The following is an 18,731-nucleotide window of genomic DNA, read 5'->3' as shown; positions in this document are numbered from 1 at the left end:
CAGAACCAACATGATTCATTGCAAAGATCCAGAAACGGATAGCACAATACTCCCTAATGGTAGCACAGTATTGTAAGTATAGTGAACAAAGCGGAGTGATTATATGCTTGAATAGGAAGGCTAGGAGCATGTATGACACCAGAAGGACAGATAGAGAATAAAAACTGAAACTGTATAATTTAGCAAAACCTGGATGGACAATGATGGTGATTAAATGCACAAATATAAGAAAGTTTTTATCTGGGGGAGAACAAATAAATGTCAACATTGCAAGGTTTTGAAAATGGGGTTGTACATAGGAAAAATGCAATCAATGTAAGGTAGGGTCTATAGATAACTGTAACTATTTCAGTTTGCTAATGTTGCTGAAATGAAATATGCCAGAAATGGATTGGTGTTTATAAAGGTGATTTATTACATTACAAGTTACAATTTAAGGCTGTGAGGAAGGACTCCAGTAAATTGGTCTGATTAAGACCAATCTTGAATGAGCAGGGTCACATCTCTTTGGAAACAACCTAATCAGAAGATCCAGCCCATAAATCTGATTAAAAGAGCATGGCTTTTCTGGATTACATAAGTTTCAAAACAGCACACTAACATTATAATATGCTTCCATTAATTGTAATAAAGGCCATTTATCAAAGTTAAATGTCAATAAGAGGGGGATGTAAGGGGGATAGGAGATTGTTGATGTTGTTGTAGTTTCTCCATTTTATTTATTTTTTATTCTTCAATTTTCTCCCCTTTTCTTTCTTTGTGGAAGAAATGGGAATGTCCTCATATAGATTGTGGTGGTTAATGTATAACAATGTGGTTATACCGGGAATCATTGATTATTTATTTAGGATGCAGTATATGAAGAAAACTGTTTAAAAATTTTAAAGAAAATGGTTTCCTTTCCTCTGTATGAAGAAAACATCAGTCAAAGCTATACTGTGGTTTGATTGCTCTCATATCTGTATCACTTGATACTGTTTTTTTTTTCTAATACTTGTTCTTGTCTCTGATACAACTGCAATTATTGATTGACTGTCAGTTGAGGTATGTGAAAAATTGTTGAGTATGGATGACATTCTCTTATTCCTGAGAGAGGAGTCGTTGTTTCCTTTGCTGGGTATATAGAAGAAGTCTGAGAACTTTATTCCATTTAGGACTTTGCGGAGTTGAGAATGTCTAGATAAGGCGGTCATCTCTTGTTACTCCCAGCTCTGGGCATAGTCTCTCTGTGATTCCTGAAGAGGTTGAGAGCTGTGGCTTGGGGTCCTTTTCCCACAGAGCCTGAATTCTTATTTGTCTTATTAGTGCTCATTTGTCCATGAGCACTGTGAGATGCTGAGGAGTCCATTCTGCTCTACAGTGGGATACTCGGCTTCTTAGTCTCCTGGCTCCCGCAGCTTAGGACCACATCAGGAATCTTGATGGGAGAGTAGCTGAGTGTGGCACTCAGTTCTGAGCCCTTCACCCCACTCAGATCTTGGCTCTTCACGTATTTAATTTTTATTTCTCTAACCCTCACAAGATGTCAAAAGGCTCTTGCTTTTTCTGTTCTTTATAGCTGCTGCTAAGTCTAGCCTGTTCCTGGAATTTTCATTTTTTTCCCCTATTGAGAATCATCAGGTCCCCGTGGGGAGAGGCAGGTGTCCTGCTTAGAGGCAGGAAACATCTCTGAGAGTTTCCCCATCAGGGACTTTTCCTCTTCTGGTGCAGAGTGCCTCGGCTGCTCCCCAGCACGTCCCCTACCATGGCTCTCATCTCACTCCTGCTCCTGGTGGGGGACCTTACTCTGCCTCTCATCTCCCTTAGAATGTTTTCCCTTCAGCTTTCCTCAGGACTGGCTCCCACTATGATTCCATCTCCACTTAAATGTCCCTCCTTCCTGAGGTCTGCCCTGACCACTAAATCTAAAGATGCATCTCAGTCCCCTCCCTGTAGCACATTTTCCTGTTATATCTCATCACGACCCAGCAGAGCATGAAATGATTACTTTTATGTGGTTATTTCTTCTTTCAATCATTTGTCCTTCTGACTAGAAGGGCAGCTTCAGGGTCAACCACTGTCTCTCTCTTACCCCCTGCAGCACCCCCAGTGGCCACCACAGGCTCGGTACCCGACTGGTCTCCCATTCACCTTCGAGGGAATGATAGAATGAGAGAGTGAATCAGTGTTGGTTTTTTTTTTTGCAGATTGAGGAGAACTAAGAATGAAGGAGTGAATAGGCAAATGAATGAATGAGCACATGTTCAGCTGGGTATCTGTGAGATTGTATGTACTAATATTAGTTTGGTGGAAACATAGTTAAAAAGATGGACAAAATTAAGGGTTGTTAAGGATATGAAGCAACTAGAACTCTCACACATGGCTGGGGAGTGTGAGTTGGCACAACCATTTTAGAAAAGTTTTTTGAAAATTGTTTAAAGCCAACACGTGCCTACTCCCTGCCCCAGTGGTTCTACAAAGATATAGATAAGAAGGTCATAGCAGCTTTATCATTGTATCCCCAAATTGGAAATGGCCCAAATGATATCAAGAGGAAAAGAAAGAAATTGTGGTGTATTCATACAGCAGAATCCTATACAGCAATAGGATAAATAAACTACTGCTATACACAACAATATGGATACATCTTACAGATCTTAGATTACAGAAATAAAATCACACCCAACAGAGTACATAATGTACTGTTCCATTTATGTGAAATTAAAGAAGAGGCAAGGTAATTTATGTTGATAAAGGTGAGAGTACTGCTTATTTCTCCAAGGAAGTCAATAGTGACAAGAGGACCCAAAGATATTTTGATATATGTGATATTTACATGGTGTTATATATATGTAAATGTCATTGTGCTGCAAAATTAAAATGGTTGTGCTTTTCTACATATAAGTTATCCCTCAAGAAAAAGTGGAATAAAGTTTGTGGAGGACGTACCATGTGCCCTGTAATGGGGAGATAGTAGCTGTAAGACTAGCCTGGCCCTGTCTGCACAGAGCTGAGCATCACATGGCAAAGGCAATAAATGAGCATTTCTTAGTGCTGGAAGAGCCTCAGCCACCATCCTTGAGCCTTTGGAGTTGTTCTCGTGTCAGCACATCCCCGGATTGTAGCATCCTGGTGTTGGTGAACACAAATCTAGAAGCCCACATGGCACATGACATCACTGGGCTCCAGAAGAAAATTTACTGATCTTTGATGCTTTGTTGTCTGCGAAATGGATCAGTACCAGGTCTGAGTCTCTGACCCCATGTCCTTCTCTGTCTCTGACACTGAGTGTCCTTCTCTGCCTTCCCAGAGCCCAAGGTGGTGTTTGCCAAGGAGCAGCCGGCACGCAGCGAGGTGCAGGCCGAGGCGGGGAGCAGCGCCGCGCTGAGCTGCGAGGTGGCCCAGGCCCAGACGGAGGTGACGTGGTACAAGGACGGCAAGAAGCTCAACGCAAGCTCGAGAGTGCGCGTGGAGGCCACGGGCCGTGGGCGGCGGCTGGTGGTGCAGCAGGCGGGCAAGGCGGACGCCGGGGAGTACAGCTGTGAGGCCGGGGGCCAGAAGGTCTCCTTCCGCCTGGACGTCACAGGTGAGTCCTCTGAGGATGTCACTGGGTCTGTCTGGGTCGCAGAGTACCTGCCTACTGCTCATACCCTTGGTGCACCTGCTCCTCTGTGTGTTTTGTTTACTCCTGATCTCTCAGAGAATAGCAGATGCCCCCCTAGCCTCAGATGGCCACTCTGTCCTCTCACCTCAGGGTCTCTTTCCTTACATAAACAGTACTTTGAGAAAAAAAAAACAGTATTCATAGTACATAATCAACAAGCATTTTATTTTGTCTTCCACAGTCCCTTTAATATTCATTTGGAGTCAGAAGCGTCCTTCTTGCCTCTGTTTAGGAACGTACATAGACCTGTGGCTTTTCTTTTCATTCTTAGGACATGTGAGGTCACTATAAAGCACTACATTTTCAGTCATAATAAAGCACCCAGACCCATGTAATCAGCAAAACTCCGACTAGAGCTTTGTCTTCTCTCCTGTCCAGGTGTAGTGGTGGGGACAGCCCTTCCCTCTTCTCTCTTTTCCCTCCTCACCCACTCTACTACCTGCAGTTTCTGACCCTGCAGGGAAGACATTAGAGGAAGTGAGAGTGGTGATGGTAACTTAAAAGGACAGAGGGTTAGAAAAAGTGCCCTTGTTAGGTTGGGATTCTCTTTTTGAAGCAAATCGCATTTTCCCTTTGCCCTTATATGGATTGTTTTTTTTGGCAGAATCCTCATTGCAATTTGATTTATACATTTAGAAATGGTGAGGAATGAGTGCCTTATACAGTGTCAGCATCTTTGTTCATAAGGAACTGCTGTCATGGTAATCACTTACTGGTAAAGCAATAATTATTTCATAGCTTTTTAAATGGGTGATGTGCATCTGTGCCTCCTGGCTGGTTCATAGAGAAACCTTAGACTCACTTTATATTCCACTTTTTAAGAGGATGACTAGACTCTACCACTTAACAGCTTGGTATCGTGATTAAAGCTCTGTAGAGATTAAAATCTCAGTATTGTTTTGAACCATCAATCTAGATTGTGGCAAGTTGTTGCTCAAAAAGGGGATGGACTTACTCCTGCCCCACAGCCAGTGGCAGAGACTGGAGAAGCTTCTGGTTCTCCTGTCTCCCTCTCCAGGCCTTCTTTTCAGAAGGCCGTTCTCTTGACCTAGATGGTGTTTCTGATCGGGTATCTCTTTGTCTGACCTCCAGAGCCCATGATAGTGTTTGCCAAAGAGCAGCTGGCCCGCAGCGAGGTGCAGGCCGAGGTGGGGAGCAGTGCCACATTAAGCTGCGAGGTGGCCCAAGCCCAGACAGAGGTGACCTGGTACAAAGATGGGAAGAAGCTCAGTGCAAGCCCACGGCTGCGCACGGAGGCCACAGGGTGTGGAAGGCGGCTGGTGGTGCAGCAGGCGGGCAGGGCGGACGCTGGGGAGTACAGCTGTGAGGCCGGGGGCCAAAAGGTCTCCTTCTGCCTGAATGTCACAGGTGAGTCCCAAGGTTGGGTGGAAAGGGCAAGAGGACCTGAAGAACAGGGATGCAGCCCTGCTTATTCCCACTCTCTTTTGTTTGGAGCTGTGTGGGAACCTCTGCTGTGGCCTCTGAACCCAGGGCTCTGCCCACTGCATGAAGTTTGGGGTTCTGTGCGTGCTTGGGGCACAGCTCCTCTCCAGGACTTTTCTGATACAGGCATATCTTGGAGATATTGCAGGTTTGGTTCCGATCACAACAAAAAAGCAAATATCACAGTAAAGGGAGTCACACAATTTTTCTGATTCCCCAGTACATATAAAAGTTATGTTTATACTATAGTTTATTAAGCGTGCAATAATGTTAGGTCTAAATATACAACATATGTACCTTAATTGAAAAAAACCCACTTTATTGCTAAAGATACTGACCATCATCGGAAACTTCAGTGAGTCATAATAGTTTTGTCAGTGGAAGGTCTTGCCTTGACGTTGATGGCTGCTGACTCCAGGGCGGTGGTTGCTGAAGGTTGGGATGATCGTGGCAGTTTCTTAAAATAAAACAGTAATGAAGTTTGCTATGTTGACTGACTCTAAGATTTCTCTGTGGCTGGCAATGCTTTTGATACATTTTACCCACAGTAGAACTTTGAGATTGGAGTCAGTCTTCTCAAACCCTGTCACTGCTTTCTCAACTAAGTTTATGGAATACTCAAAATCATTTGTTGTCATTTCAACACAAGTTCACTGACTCTTCATCAGGAGTAGATTCCACCTTAAGAAACCACTTTCTGGGCGGGCCATGGTGGCTCAGCAGGCAGGAATGCTTGCTTATGATGCCAGAGGACCTGGGTTTGATTCCCGGTGCCTGCCCATGTACAAAAAAGAAACCACTTTCTTTGCCCATCCATAAGAAGCAACACCTCATCTTCTCAAGTTTTATCATGAAATTGTAGCAATTTAGTCACATCTTCAGGTTCCACTTGTAATTCTAGTTCTCTTGCTGTTTCTGCTATACCTGCAGTTACTTCCTCCACTTAAGGCTTGAGCCCTTCAAAGTCATCCATGAAAGTTGGAATCAACTTCTTCCAAATACTTGTTCATGCTGATTATTTTGACCTCCTTCTGTGAATCATTTAGGGGCTTCTAGAATGGTGAATCCTTTTTGGAAGGTTTTCAATTTCCTTTGCCCAGATCCATCAGAGGAATTATCTATAGCAGCTAAAACCTTGTGGACTGTATTTTTTAAATAAGAAGACTTAAAAGTCAAAATGCCTCCTCGATCCAGGGCTGCAGAATGAATGTTGTGTTAGCAGACAAGAAAACAACATGAATCTTGTACTGTATGTATCCACCAGAGCTCTTGAGTGCCCAGGTGCATTGTCAATGAGTAGGAATATTTTGAAAATATATATGCATTTTAAAATTCTGAGCAGGAATTAAAACAATGGGCTTCAAATATTCAGTAAACCATGTTGTAAACAGATGTGCTGTCATCCAGACTTGGTTATTCCATTTATAGAGCACAGAGCCAGAGTGGATTTAGCATCATTTTTAAGGGCAGTAGGATTTTTGGAATGGTAAATAAACATTGGCTTCAACTTAAGTCACCAGCTGCATTAGACCCTAAGAAAAGAGTCAGTCTGCCCTTTGAGGCTTTGAAGCCAGGCATTGAATTCTCCTATCTAGCCAGGGAAACCCTATATGACATCTCCTTATAAGGCTGTTTTCATCCACATTGAAAATCTGTTGTGTGTAGCCACGTTCACCTCTTGTCTTAGCTAGAACTTCTAGATAACTGGCTGCAGTACATGTTGCTTCACCATGTACTTTTATGTTATAGACATGGCTTCTTTCCCTAAACCTGATGAACCAACCTTTGCTATCTTTAGATTTTTCTTCTCCAGCTTCCTAACCTCTCCCAGCCTTTATAGAAATGAAGAGAGTTAGGGCCTTGTCCCCCATTGGGCTTTGGCTTAAGAGAATACTGTGGCTGGTTTCATCTTCTATCCAGACCACTAAAATTTTCTCTATATCAGCCATGGGCTGTTTTGCTTTCTTATCACTTGTGTGTTCAATGGAGTAGCACTTTTAATTTCCTACAACAACTCTTCATTTGCATTAACAGCTTCACTAGCTGTTTGGTACAAGAGGCTAGCTTTCAAGCCATCTCAGCCTTCAACTTGCCTTTCTCCCTAAGATTAACCATTTCTAACTTTTGATTTATAGTGAGGGATGTGGGACTCTTCCTTTCACTTTAACACTTAAAGGCCATTGTAGAGTTATTAATTGGCCTAATTTTCAATATTTTTTGTTTCATAGACTAGAGAGGCCCATGGAGCGGGGAAGAGACAGGGGGATGGCTAGCTGGTTGAGGAGACAGAATGCACACATTATTTATCAGTTAATTCTGCTGTCTCATATGGGTGTGGTTTGCAGTGTCCCGAAAGAATTATAATAGTAACATCACAGATCACCCTAACAGAGATAATAATAATGAAAAAGTTTAAAATATTACAAGAACCACTAAAATATGACACAGAGACATGAAGTGAACACATGCTGTTGAAATAACGGCACCAGTAGACTTATGTGATGCAGGTTGCACAGACCTTCAGTTTATAAAAAAATGAGGTATGCCTGTATCTGCTGCCACTGGTTCCTCCAGCTTGCCCCCACAACCTCCATCTTCCCCAGCATGAAATCTTGTCCCTGTGGCTTCCTCAGGCATCTCTAGGCTATTAAGTCCTGAACTTGCAAAGTTAACAGCACTCAGCCTTGGGTCTGCTGAGTGGACAGTACCTGCTTCAGGGTGCACTGGTCTAAGAGCCTCGGACAGAGGGGACATCTGGTCTAGGATGCCCCTGCTCTCAGTGTGTCTGGACCCCTGGCTCTGGCCTTGGGCTATCTCTGAGTTCAGCCCCCTGATCTGGGGCTCATACTTCCAACCTGATCTAAGGACCTGGGCAGGCCTACCTACTGTCCTCCCTGCCCTGCTCACTTTCCTGACCCCTGTGCTCCTGGCGGCAGGTCTCCGTCTGCCTAGTCCCTTACCCCACTAGTGGAGCTTGGAACCCTTCCCACACATGGAGCACCACACCTAGCAGGCGTGGGGGGCAGTCCTGGCATCCCTGCTGTGTGAAAGGACCCTGTTACACTTCTGGGAAAACCAGCCTGTAATGGCATGCTTGAAGCCACTGACGTGGTAGTTTTGAATGGCCAGTATTTTGTGGTCTCCTGATTATGGTCAGCTGTCCCCCTGCTGCAACTGGAGCTGCTCCCTGGATGACCCTTTCCAGGGACCCTGCTGTGGCATCCTCTTAGGGATTCACTTGCTCTCATCCGTCTTCCTCCCTCTTTACCCCCCACTGACATGGGTGCTCCATGCCTCTTTCTCACTGCGGTGGTCCTGCTGCTTCAGTCTGTCCTTGCCCTGCCTCCAGCCTGACCTGGCTCCCTGCTGCCCTCCCGGAATACCATCCATCTCTGGTTCCCAGCTGGGAGCTGTTTCCGCTCTCTATTGAAGCATTCTAGGATGGATCCTGGAGGGCAGGGCTACTGGTGTCTTAGCCTTGTGTTGCGCCAACCCGTGGGTGGGTGGTGCAGTGCTCAGCCCACCCAAGCCTGGATTTCCAAGGCAGCATCTTCTCGTTGCCTGGCCTAGCCTCCTGTGAGTCTTGATCCTCACCTCCTCATGTTTTCTCAGCAGACTCTGCAGCCCAGGAGGCTGGGGCTCAGGGGGAGGGTAATGCAGAGGGAGGAGGTCCCGCAGGCAAGTCTCTTCCCACTGGCATGGCCCCAAGAGTGGCTTGGCCCTAAGAAGGCTGGCAGGCCTGGCCTCGGGGGGGGTGGGGGTCCTCCCGCTCTCATGCTGACTGACCTCCCCCCACCACTCCAGAGCCCGAGCCTGAGCAGGGAGCCCTGGAGAGACCTGGCCGCCGGGAGCCTCTGGTAGTCAAAGAGCACGAGGACATCGTCCTGACGGCCACACTGGCTGCAGCCTCTGCAGCCTCTGTGGCTTGGCTCAAAGATGGTGTGGAGATTCGCCGCAGCAAGCGATATGAGACAGTCAGCCTGGGGAGCACCCACACACTGACAGTCCACGGTGCCCAGACCCTGGACAGTGCCATTTACAGCTGCCGCGTGGGCGACCATAGGCAGGACTTCCCTGTCCAGGTGGAAGGTGAGCTAGTAGGTGGGAAGGACTCTGTGGGAGGAGGGCCTGCTGTGTCCTCTGGACCTGGTTCCTCCACGGGTTGGCCCGGCAGCTCCTCTGGGAGTCCCCTATCCACAGCCAATCTCACGGGTGCAGGGAGGCCCAGAGGGGTCATGCAGTGGCTCCAGCTTCCCACCAGACTGAGCAGAGCTTAATCTCATAGCTGGAGCCCCCAGCTTGTCCAAACCCTTCTTTCCCACCCTGACATTCCCTCTCACTGCCTGCAGAGGTGGGTGCCACCTTCTCCCAGGTCCTGGAGCCTGTGAGCGGGGAGCTGGGTGGCACGGTAACGCTGGCCTGCGAGCTGAACCCAGCCCAGGCAGAGGTGGTGTGGCGCTGTGGGAGCACGCAGCTCCGGCCCGGCAAGCGGTTCCAGATGGTGGCCGAGGGACCCCGGCGCAGCCTCACCATCACGGGCCTGCGGGCAGACGATGCCGGGGAGTACATCTGCGAGAGCCGTGATGACAAGACTAGCGCCCAGCTCACTGTCAGCGGTATGTGGGCTCATACTGCTTTGGGGTGGGCATATGGAGACAGCACAAGGCTTAGGCCGGGCCATGGAGGGTAGATGAGGCTGGGCGCGAGAACTTGCTGTCCCTCCAGCCACAACTCAGGAAGCCCTGTCCCTTCCTGGACTTCTGGGGAGGTTTTCTGGAGGAGGTGGCATTTCAGCAGCATCTTTGGGCTCTCTACCCCTCTTACCCACCTCTCAAGCCGAGTTCCATCCCACAGTTCCCCGTGTGGTCAAGTTCACATCTGGGCTGAGCACTGTGGTTGCAGAGGAGGGCCGCGAAGCCACCTTCCTGTGCGTGGTGTCCCCTGAGGATGCACCAGTCATGTGGTACCGAGATGGCGCCCAACTGCAGTCCAGCGGGAAGTTTCTCATATCACAGAATGGTTCCAACCACAGCCTGACCATCTTGGGGCTGACCCTGGAGGACGCGGGCCAGATCACAGCCAAGGCTGAGGGCGTCACATCTGAGGCTGCCCTCAGGGTGCGAGGTAAGAGATGTGGGCAGTGGGCACTCCTTCCTGTGGGATGTGCCCCCATATGGGACAGCTCAGAGGTAGTCAGTGTGCTGGCCAGTGTCCAGGGCAGATGGAGTCTGTCAGCCTGGAGAGAGCAGTGGATTTAGGGTGGGGTGAAGGTGTCCTTGATGGAGGCGTCTGTGGAAGCTGGGATGGTCCAGGGATGCAGGGCCCATGCTGAATCCTCAGCGATGGTGAGGTGGGAGCAAGTGGGGCTGGCATTCCAGTGCACTCAGTAGCCTGAGGTGAGGATGAGGCTCGTATGTGCAGCTCACAGTGAGGACAGCCTGGCTGAGAGCAGAGTGGTGGAGAAACAGAGATCAGGGAAGTGAGGCCATCTTGTGTGGGGAAAGTAAGGACTTCACTTGGGGGTAAGTGGGAGCCATTGTAGGTTCTTGAGTAAGAGACTGCTGTGGGAAGATTGGCATTTTGGGATGATCATAGGGCCAGCCTGAAGGCAGAGAGGCACAGGAGAGCATGTTTCTTGTTTTTTCTGAGCAGGTACAGGACAGAGATGCTGTGGCTTGCTAGGGCTTGCCTAGCCCTTTCTAACCACCTCCACTCTATCTCCATTCTGCTAGTGCCGGGACCACTCTTGAAGGTTCCAGGCCTTGGGGGTTGGAGCAGGTGCTCAGAGAGGGGAGCACCAGGTGGGAGAGGAGCTAGAGAGGAATCCCTCCTGGACCTTTGTTTCTTTCCATAAAGTCCTACCTGTCCAAGCGTGTGGCTGTGGCCTGAGTGTGGAATGTGGGACCGTGGGTGTGGGGACAGTCTCAAGGTGCGCCTGGGTGCAGGTTGCTGGAGGGCTGGCTGGCTGGCCCCTCTAGTAGCTGCGATGACCTCCTCCTTTCCTGTGACCCCAGAGGCACCCGTGCTCTTCAGAAAGAAGCTGGAGCCTCAGACAGTGGAGGAACGGGACTTGGTGACGCTCGAGGTGGAGTTGACGCGGGCGTGGCCTGCAGTGAAGTGGACGCGGAACGCGGTAGCCCTTGCGCCCGGCGGGAACGTGGAGATCCGTGCTGAGGGCGTGCTCCACCGCCTGGTGCTCCGCAGTGCGGGCTTCTCCGACCGTGGTTTTTACGGCTGCGAGACACCGGACGACAAGACGCAGGCGAAGCTCAACGTGGAGAGTGAGTGTGGGGGCTCGGGGGGAGTGGTGGAGGCGCAGGTGCTGGGGCTGAGCGGCCGCAGGGGATTAGGGGTGGGAGACGCCGTGGGGCGGGTGCATGGTTTGGGCGGGGCGCAGTGGGGCGGGCAGCGTGTCACGGTATGGGGAGTGGAGCGTGGTGGTGATGGGGGTGCAGGGGTGTGGGCGGGGCCCCGTGGTGGGGGGCGTGGAGCATGGTGTGGGCGGGGCGCAGTGGGGCGGGCAGCGTGTCACGGTATGGGGAGTGGAGCGTGGTGGTGATGGGGGTGCAGGGGTGTGGGCGGGGCGCCATGGTGTGGGGAGTGAAGCGTGGGGAGGGGTGCAGTGGCGTAGGCGGGGCGCCATGGTGTGTGGGGCGTGGAGCTTGGTGGGGTGGGGTGAGCAGGCCGCCATGGTGTGAGGGAGGGATGTGGAGGTAGTGGTGGGGTGCAGTGGTGTGGGCGGGGCCCCGTGGTGGGGGGCGTGGAGCATGGTGGGGCGGGGCAGCGTGATGATGGCAGGGTGCTGAGTGGAAGGATATAGAAGCAGATTCAGCCTGGGGGGCAGCTGTGCACACCCGGTCCTGCAGATGGGCCTGGGGCCTCTCGGGAGGAGGAGAGGTGGATTCTGGGAGCTGTAGGCGGGACCTCTGATCCCCTTCCCTCCCCTCCCCAGCCCTTTGGTCAGGGCGCCTGGGGGCTGATAACCAAGAGGGCAGGCTCCGGTGCAGGGGGCTCAGTGCCCATCATTCCCCCACCCAATGTCCCTGCAGTGCGCCAGGTGCAGCTTGTGCGGGGCCTGCAGGCTGTGGCGGCACGGGAACAGGGTACGGCCACCCTGGAGGTGCAGCTGTCGCACTCCGACGTGGAGGGAACCTGGACACGGGACGGCCTGCGGCTACAGCCTGGGCCCACATGCAACCTGGGCGTGCGCGGCCCCATCCACACCCTCACGCTCTCAGGGCTGCGGCCAGAAGACAGTGGCCTCATCGCCTTCCGGGCCGAGGGTGTGCACACCTCTGCAAGGCTCGACATCACCGGTGGGTGGCCGGTGCAGCCCCTGGGGAGGTCCAGGCCCTGCTCAGGAAGACCAGCCACAATGAGGGTCAAGGGAGCCTGGGGGGGCTTGCCCTGGGATCAGCTTAGTGTAACTCCTTCCAGCTCAGGCTCCCAGACAGGTCCCTGAAGGCTTCCACTGTCCCTGCTTTTTCTTACCCGTGCCCCACTTCTGCCTCCCAGAGCTGCCGGTGAAGTTCACCCGCCCACTGCAGGACGTGGTGGCCACAGAGAAGGAGAAGGTGACTCTGGACTGTGAGCTATCCCGTCCCAACGTGGATGTGTGCTGGCTGAAGGTACCCTCCTCTAACCCGGACTCCTGGCCCCTCCTTGCAGGCTCATCTTGGGGAGGTGTTCACTGTGCTAGTCCCTAGCACTCCCTCTCCTCATCTAAGTAGTGACGAGACCCTGACCAGGTCTCTTCCCTCCGCAGGACGGTGTGGAGCTTCGGGCAGGCAAGAGTGTGGGCGTGGTGGCCCAGGGTGCCTGCCGCAGTCTCGTCATTTATCGATGTGAGCTCGGGGACCAGGGCATGTATGTGTGTGACGCCCATGATGCTCAGAGCTCTGCCTCCCTGAAGGTGCAAGGTGAGGGCTGGACAGAGAGGGTGGGCAGTGCCTGGGGTGGAGGCAAGAGCCTCCTTGCGTATTTGCTTCCCGAGCTTGGGCTCAGCTTTCCTGGCAGTGCCCTCAGCAGGCTGGGTCATTGCGGTAGCAGAGGTGGGGGGAAAGGGGAAGAGGGCCCGGGAGCCAGCTCTGGGTTTCCACATTGAGGCAGGGCCTTCCTTGCTACTCCAGGCCGCCATATCCAGATGGTGAGGCCCTTGGAAGATGTGGAGGTGATGGAGAAGGAGGGCGCCACCTTCACCTGTGAGGTCTCCCATGACGAGGTGCCAGCCCAGTGGTTCCGGGAGGGCAGTAAGCTACGGCCCAGCGATAATGTGCGCATCCGCCAGGAAGGTACTCCAAGGGCAGATGCAGGGGGTGCCCTGGCCCCTCCCTTCTGTGCCTTCTTACCTGGTCTCTCCTCCTCACCCCTGCCCCTGGACCCCTGCTTACCTTGCTTCCTTCCTGGGCCCCTCCCTGCTTTTCCTTCCCTCCCTGAATTTCTCACCCCTTTGCCTGGACTCCTCCCTGCCTCGCCTATTTCCCCAGACTCCTCATCAACTGATCTTCCCTGGGACCCCCCAGTTTAGCCTGGCCCTCAGTGCTGGGTACTTTTCATCCCCAGGAAGAACCTACACTCTGATCTATCGGAGGGTCCTGGCAGGAGATGCAGGGGAAATAAAATTTGTAGCTGGAAATGCAGAATCACGAGCCCAGCTCCGAGTGAAAGGTGAGGAGCTCGAGAGGAGGGTAGGGGTTGGATGGTGTATGGGCCTGGTGAGGGCTGATGAGCCAGGAGATCCAGGACAGGCATGGTGCTTTTGGGATCCGCATTGATCCTGGAGGGAAGAAAAGAGGATCTTGATTCGTCGGCAGGACGTGTGCAGCAGGAAGACCAGGGTGTGGGGGTGAGGCCTGTCCTTGGGGGTGTGACAACTTTGGGTCTCCTCCCTTGTTTGCAACAGAGGTCATGGTGAATTCCACCTCCTGGATCTGAGTGGGCATTGAGAAAAGGGGTGCAGAGCCTGGGTGGGCAGCGAGCATTACACTTCCTGGTGGCACCTGAAAACAGTGATGGATGGAGTGGGCAGGGCTGTGAAGGAGTGTGGGACTGCAGAGGGCAGGGTGATTTAGAGGCAGGTGGGTGGGGTGAGGGTACACAATCTGGGGACTCCCCTGTTCTTGTGGTCAGTTATACACAGCATGTCTCAAGCAGGCCCCTGAGGTGGGCACTTCATCCTGGCCCTTGATGGGCTGCTTAGGCTGAGAAGGGACCAGGTACTTTCACCTGAAGCCTCTTTAGCAAGGCCAACCATCCCAGGACTGGGAGAGCCTGTCCGAGGTCAAGGGGCCAGGTCCCTTGGTGGGGAACACTGACTGCCTATCTTGACCTCGCCTGTCTGTGCCTGCAGAGCCACCAGTCACCATATTGCGTCCGCTGCGGGACAAAATCGCCATGGAGCGGCGCCGTGGTGTGCTGGAGTGCCAGCTGTCACGGGCCAATGTCCAGGTGACGTGGTTCAAGGGCAGCATGGAGCTGCAGCCCGGGCCCAAGTACGAGATGGTCAGCGACGGGCTCTACCACAAGCTGATCATCAACGATGCCCAGCCCGAGGACGAGGACGCCTATACCTGTGATGCTGGTGAAGCCAAGACCACTGCCCAGTTCTTGGTGGAAGGTGCCTGGGCAGGGTCTGGGCCGGGCCTTGGGGGACCTGCAGCACTGGTGGCCTCCCTGGAGGTGGTGACATCCAAAGGGAGTCATGGGTGCCTCGGGCAGCCATCAGGGAAGACAGTTTGAACGTGTGTGCAGGGAAGAAGGGTGGAGGGGCTTGAGTCAGGAGAAGGTGGCTGGCTGTCCCTACCATGGGGCCATGTGAATGACCGGCCCCTTCGCCCGCAGAGCAATCAATCAGCATTGTGCGGGGCCTACAGGACGTGACGGTGATGGAGCCCGCCCCTGCCTGGTTCGAGTGCGAGACCTCCATCCCCTCGGTGCGGCCGCCCAAGTGGCTGCTGGGGACAGCGGTGCTGCAGGCGGGGGCGGATGTGGGCCTGGAGCAGGAAGGCGCTGTGCACCGCCTGGCGCTGCGGCGCACCCGCTCTTCTATGACGGGGCCCGTCCACTTCACCATCGGCAAGGCGCGCTCCACCGCCCAGCTGGTCGTCTCAGGTGAATGTATCACGGGTCTGGGGTGAGAGGACCCGTCGCTGGGGTGGGCAGACGTGGTGCCAGACCCCCAACTCTCCCTGCACAGCGGGCCCACGGCAGGGTCGGGGTCAGCGGGGTTGGGGGCAGACAGGTGTGTTCTGTCCAGAGCAGAGCTGGGGCCCTGCTTCCTCACCACAGCCCCCATCTCTCCACCCACTGCAGATCTCCCCGTGGTGCTCACGCGGCCACTGGAGCCCAAGTCTGGACGTGAGCTGCAGTCAGTGATCCTGTCCTGTGACTTCAAGCCACCCCCAAAGGCTGTGCAGTGGTACAAGGAGGACACACCCTTGGCCCCCTCAGACAGGTTCAAGATGAAGCTGGAGGGCCACATGGCAGAGCTGCGCATTCTCAGACTCACGCCTGCTGATGCTGGCATCTACCGGTGCCAGGCGGGTGGTGCCGATAGCAGCGCCGAGGTCACCGTGGATGGTGCGGAACAGGGGAGGGGCACAGGGCCAGCCGGGACTTGAGGGGGGCAGGCCGCCGGCGTCCCAGGTGCTGAGGGTCTTGTGCACATGTTCCCTGCAGTGCGGGAGGTGACGGTGGTGCATCCGCCGCAGGACACCGAGGCCACTGAGGAGGGTCGCGCCTGCTTCTCGTGCGAGCTGTCCCACGAGGATGAGGAGGTGGAGTGGACACTCAACGGGTCGCCCCTTTACAATGACAGCTTTCATGAGATCTCCCACAAGGGCTGCTGCCATACGCTTGTGCTGAAGCGGGTCAGCCCGGCCGATACTGGCACCGTGTGCATCTCCTCGCCCAAGGTGTCGGCTACTGCCCGCCTGGAGGTCAGAGGTGGGTTACCTGGCATGTCCACAGGCCAGACTGCCACCAGCCTGGTGTGCGACTCCTAGGGGGCGGTGGGGGTGCCCATAGGCCTGAGGGTTTCCAGGAAGTGAATTGGGGAAGCCAAGGTCCAAGGGCCCCTGGGTGTACAGAAGGGGCACCCATGGTTTCAGGTGTCTTGGGTGGAAGAGGGGTACCCACTTGCCTGAGGGTTCCTGAGTGTGGAGGAGGGAGTGTCCTGAGGGGCTTGGGAGGTGGAGGCGAGATCACCTACAGGTCCAAGGGGCTTCAGGGATGGAGATGGGGTGCCTAGAAACCGAGTGTGCTGGGTGGTAGAGGGTGGCTGCCTGTATACTGAGGGCCCTGGGATGTGGAGGAGGGGTGCTCCCAGGTCGAGAGGCTCCAGGGGTGGAGGTGGGGGTGTCCATAGACCCATGGGCCCTGGGAAGTGGGGGAAGGAATGTCCCTGAAGGTCCTGGGAAGTGGAGGAGGGGCACTCTAAGTTACAAGGGGTCTTGGGTGGAGACCCAAGAGGGTCGCCTGAGGGTCCCTGACGCTGAAGGAGGGAGTGTCCTGAAGGCTCCGGGGGTGGAGGAGAAGATGGGTTCCCAGAGCACTGGTGGTAGGCCCTGATTTACCCCTGCTTGCTCCCCCAGCTAAGCCCGTGGTCTTCCTGAAGGCTCTGGATGATGTATCTGCTGAGGAGCGGGGCACACTGGCCCTGCAGTGCGAGGTGTCAGACCCCAAGGCTGGCGTGGTGTGGCGCAAGGACGGGGTGGAGCTGGGTCCCAGCGACAAGTATGACTTCCTGCACATGGCGAGAACAAGGGGGCTCGTGGTGCATGACGTGAGCCGGGAGGATGCTGGCCTGTACACCTGCCACGTGGGTGCCACCGAGACCCATGCCCAGGTCAGCGTGCACGGTACGTGAGGGGGGCTCCACAGACCCTGGCGGGGAAGGGGGACATTACCGCCTCCAGGCAGGCCCTGCCCAGCTTCCAAGAAGGTGCGAGGCAGTGGCAGTGCGGGTGGTCTGGGGCCTGGGCTGCCCCCTCTACATGGGGTGGGAGCCCCTGGGCTCACCACTGCTCGGTGGATGGGGGAAGTGGCAGCGTGGCCTACTCTCCAAGGCTAACAAGGGGAGCTGAGCCTGCTGTGCTGTGTGGGAAGAGGTCAGGCAGGTTTACATTGGGTGCAGGGGGCTCCAAGTGATCCTGTGGAGGCTGGGGTACATGCAGATGGTGTCAAAAGTCAGTCGAATTCGGGTTTGCAGACTATAGCGTTTTGCTTAGGAAACCCGTTTTGCTGCAGCAAAGGAAGCCAGGTTGCTTGCAAGCATGGAAGTAGCCATTTTTGAAGATGTGAAAAAGCAAGTTAGCTTAACTCTTATTGAATAGATGAGGGTTTGTTCGTCTTACAGGGGCAGGTTTAGGGAGGGTGGGCTTTATTTTGTGTTAGATCAAATGCCGTGAACTAAGGGCTTGATTTCCTCTCTGTGTCAGCTGCCTTGGTGAGTGAATTTAGTTAGGGTTCTCTAGAGAAACAAAATCAACAGGAAACACTCACAGATATAAAATTTATAAAAGTGTCTCACGTAACCATGGGAATGCAGAGTCCAAAATCTGCAGGGCCGGCTGTGAAGTCGACGATTCCGATGGAGGGTCTGGATGAACTCCACAGGAGAGGCTCGCAGGCTGAAGCAGGAAGAGAAACTATCTCTTCTGAATCCTCCTTAAAAGGCTTCCAGTGATTAGATTAAGCATCATTGCAGAAGACACTCCCCTTGGCTGATCACAAATGGAATCAGCTTGGATGCAGCCTATATGATCGTAATTTAATTCTATGAGATGTCCTCATCGCAACAGACAGGCCAGCACTTGCCCAACCAGACAAACAGGTACCACCATTTGGCCAAGTTGACACATGAACCTGACCATAAAAGTAGTAGGACTTTCAAGTTTCAAAAGATATCAAGAGAAAATGCGGACTTCCGGAGAAGATGGCGGCTTAGTAAGACGCACGGGTCTTAGTTCCTCCTCCAGAAAAGCAACTAAAGAAACAGAAACAATACGAAACAGCTCCCGGAGACACGACAGAGACCAAAAAGACAGCGTACCCCATTCTGGAACAGCTGAATGGGCAGGGAGAATCCGCTGCGGTGAGATACCCGAGGGGCGCGCGTTTTCCCGGCCGGGGCGGCTGGCGACTGGGGACCCTCCACGCACGTGGCTCCCCGGTCTGACTGGGAACGTTGGATAGCCGGGCCCTCCCGTCACGCTTGGCGTTTCGGGCCAGCTGGGCAATTAGGACCGGCACTCTCCCAAGCCGCGGCGGCCAGCGACCCCCGCCTCCACGCGCGGTTTCCCGGGCCGACTGCCGTGCAGACAGACAAGCGCCATGAGCGCCACCTACTGGGCAGGAAAAGAAAAACAGCCCAGAGATTTCACAGAAAAAGCTTTCAACCAGCTGGGTCCCACACCCAGGGAAATCTGATCAAATGCCCAGACACCAGCAGAAAATAATGGATGACGCTCGGAAAATTGAGGATATGGTCCAGTCAAAGGAACAAACCAATAGTTCAAATGAGATACAGGAGCTGAGACAACTAATGCTGAATATACGAACAGAAATGGAAAAACTCTTCAAAAACCAAATCAGTAAATTGAGGGAGGACATGAAGAAGACATGGGCTGAACAAAAAGAAGAAATA

General features: G+C 53.3%; 1 protein-coding gene across 4 annotated transcripts in view; it reads left to right on the top strand.

The window, feature by feature from the left end:
- LOC143664240 (obscurin-like) overlaps positions 1-18,731 on the top strand; it is a 177,200-nt gene that overhangs the window by 43,405 nt on the left and 115,064 nt on the right. For 3 of the 4 annotated variants that reach the window (XM_077137912.1, XM_077137909.1, XM_077137911.1), the window contains 16 exons: positions 3,290-3,565; positions 4,736-5,011; positions 8,891-9,175; positions 9,436-9,702; positions 9,941-10,210; positions 11,101-11,367; positions 12,136-12,402; positions 12,602-12,714; positions 12,852-13,005; positions 13,216-13,377; positions 13,649-13,753; positions 14,436-14,702; positions 14,927-15,196; positions 15,398-15,664; positions 15,764-16,030; positions 16,678-16,944. In XM_077137912.1, coding sequence (XP_076994027.1) covers positions 3,290-3,565; positions 4,736-5,011; positions 8,891-9,175; positions 9,436-9,702; positions 9,941-10,210; positions 11,101-11,367; positions 12,136-12,402; positions 12,602-12,714; positions 12,852-13,005; positions 13,216-13,377; positions 13,649-13,753; positions 14,436-14,702; positions 14,927-15,196; positions 15,398-15,664; positions 15,764-16,030; positions 16,678-16,944 — 3,780 coding nt within the window. The remainder of the gene's footprint in view (positions 1-3,289; positions 3,566-4,735; positions 5,012-8,890; positions 9,176-9,435; positions 9,703-9,940; positions 10,211-11,100; positions 11,368-12,135; positions 12,403-12,601; positions 12,715-12,851; positions 13,006-13,215; positions 13,378-13,648; positions 13,754-14,435; positions 14,703-14,926; positions 15,197-15,397; positions 15,665-15,763; positions 16,031-16,677; positions 16,945-18,731) is intronic. The other variant, XM_077137910.1, reaches the window with a different exon arrangement.

The sequence above is a fragment of the Tamandua tetradactyla genome, chromosome 20 (genome assembly GCF_023851605.1).
Source record: "Tamandua tetradactyla isolate mTamTet1 chromosome 20, mTamTet1.pri, whole genome shotgun sequence".
In the NCBI taxonomy this organism is placed as follows: domain Eukaryota; kingdom Metazoa; phylum Chordata; class Mammalia; order Pilosa; family Myrmecophagidae; genus Tamandua; species Tamandua tetradactyla.
Note: the sequence above shows the minus strand (reverse complement) of the source record. Positions and strands in the feature narration are given on the sequence as shown.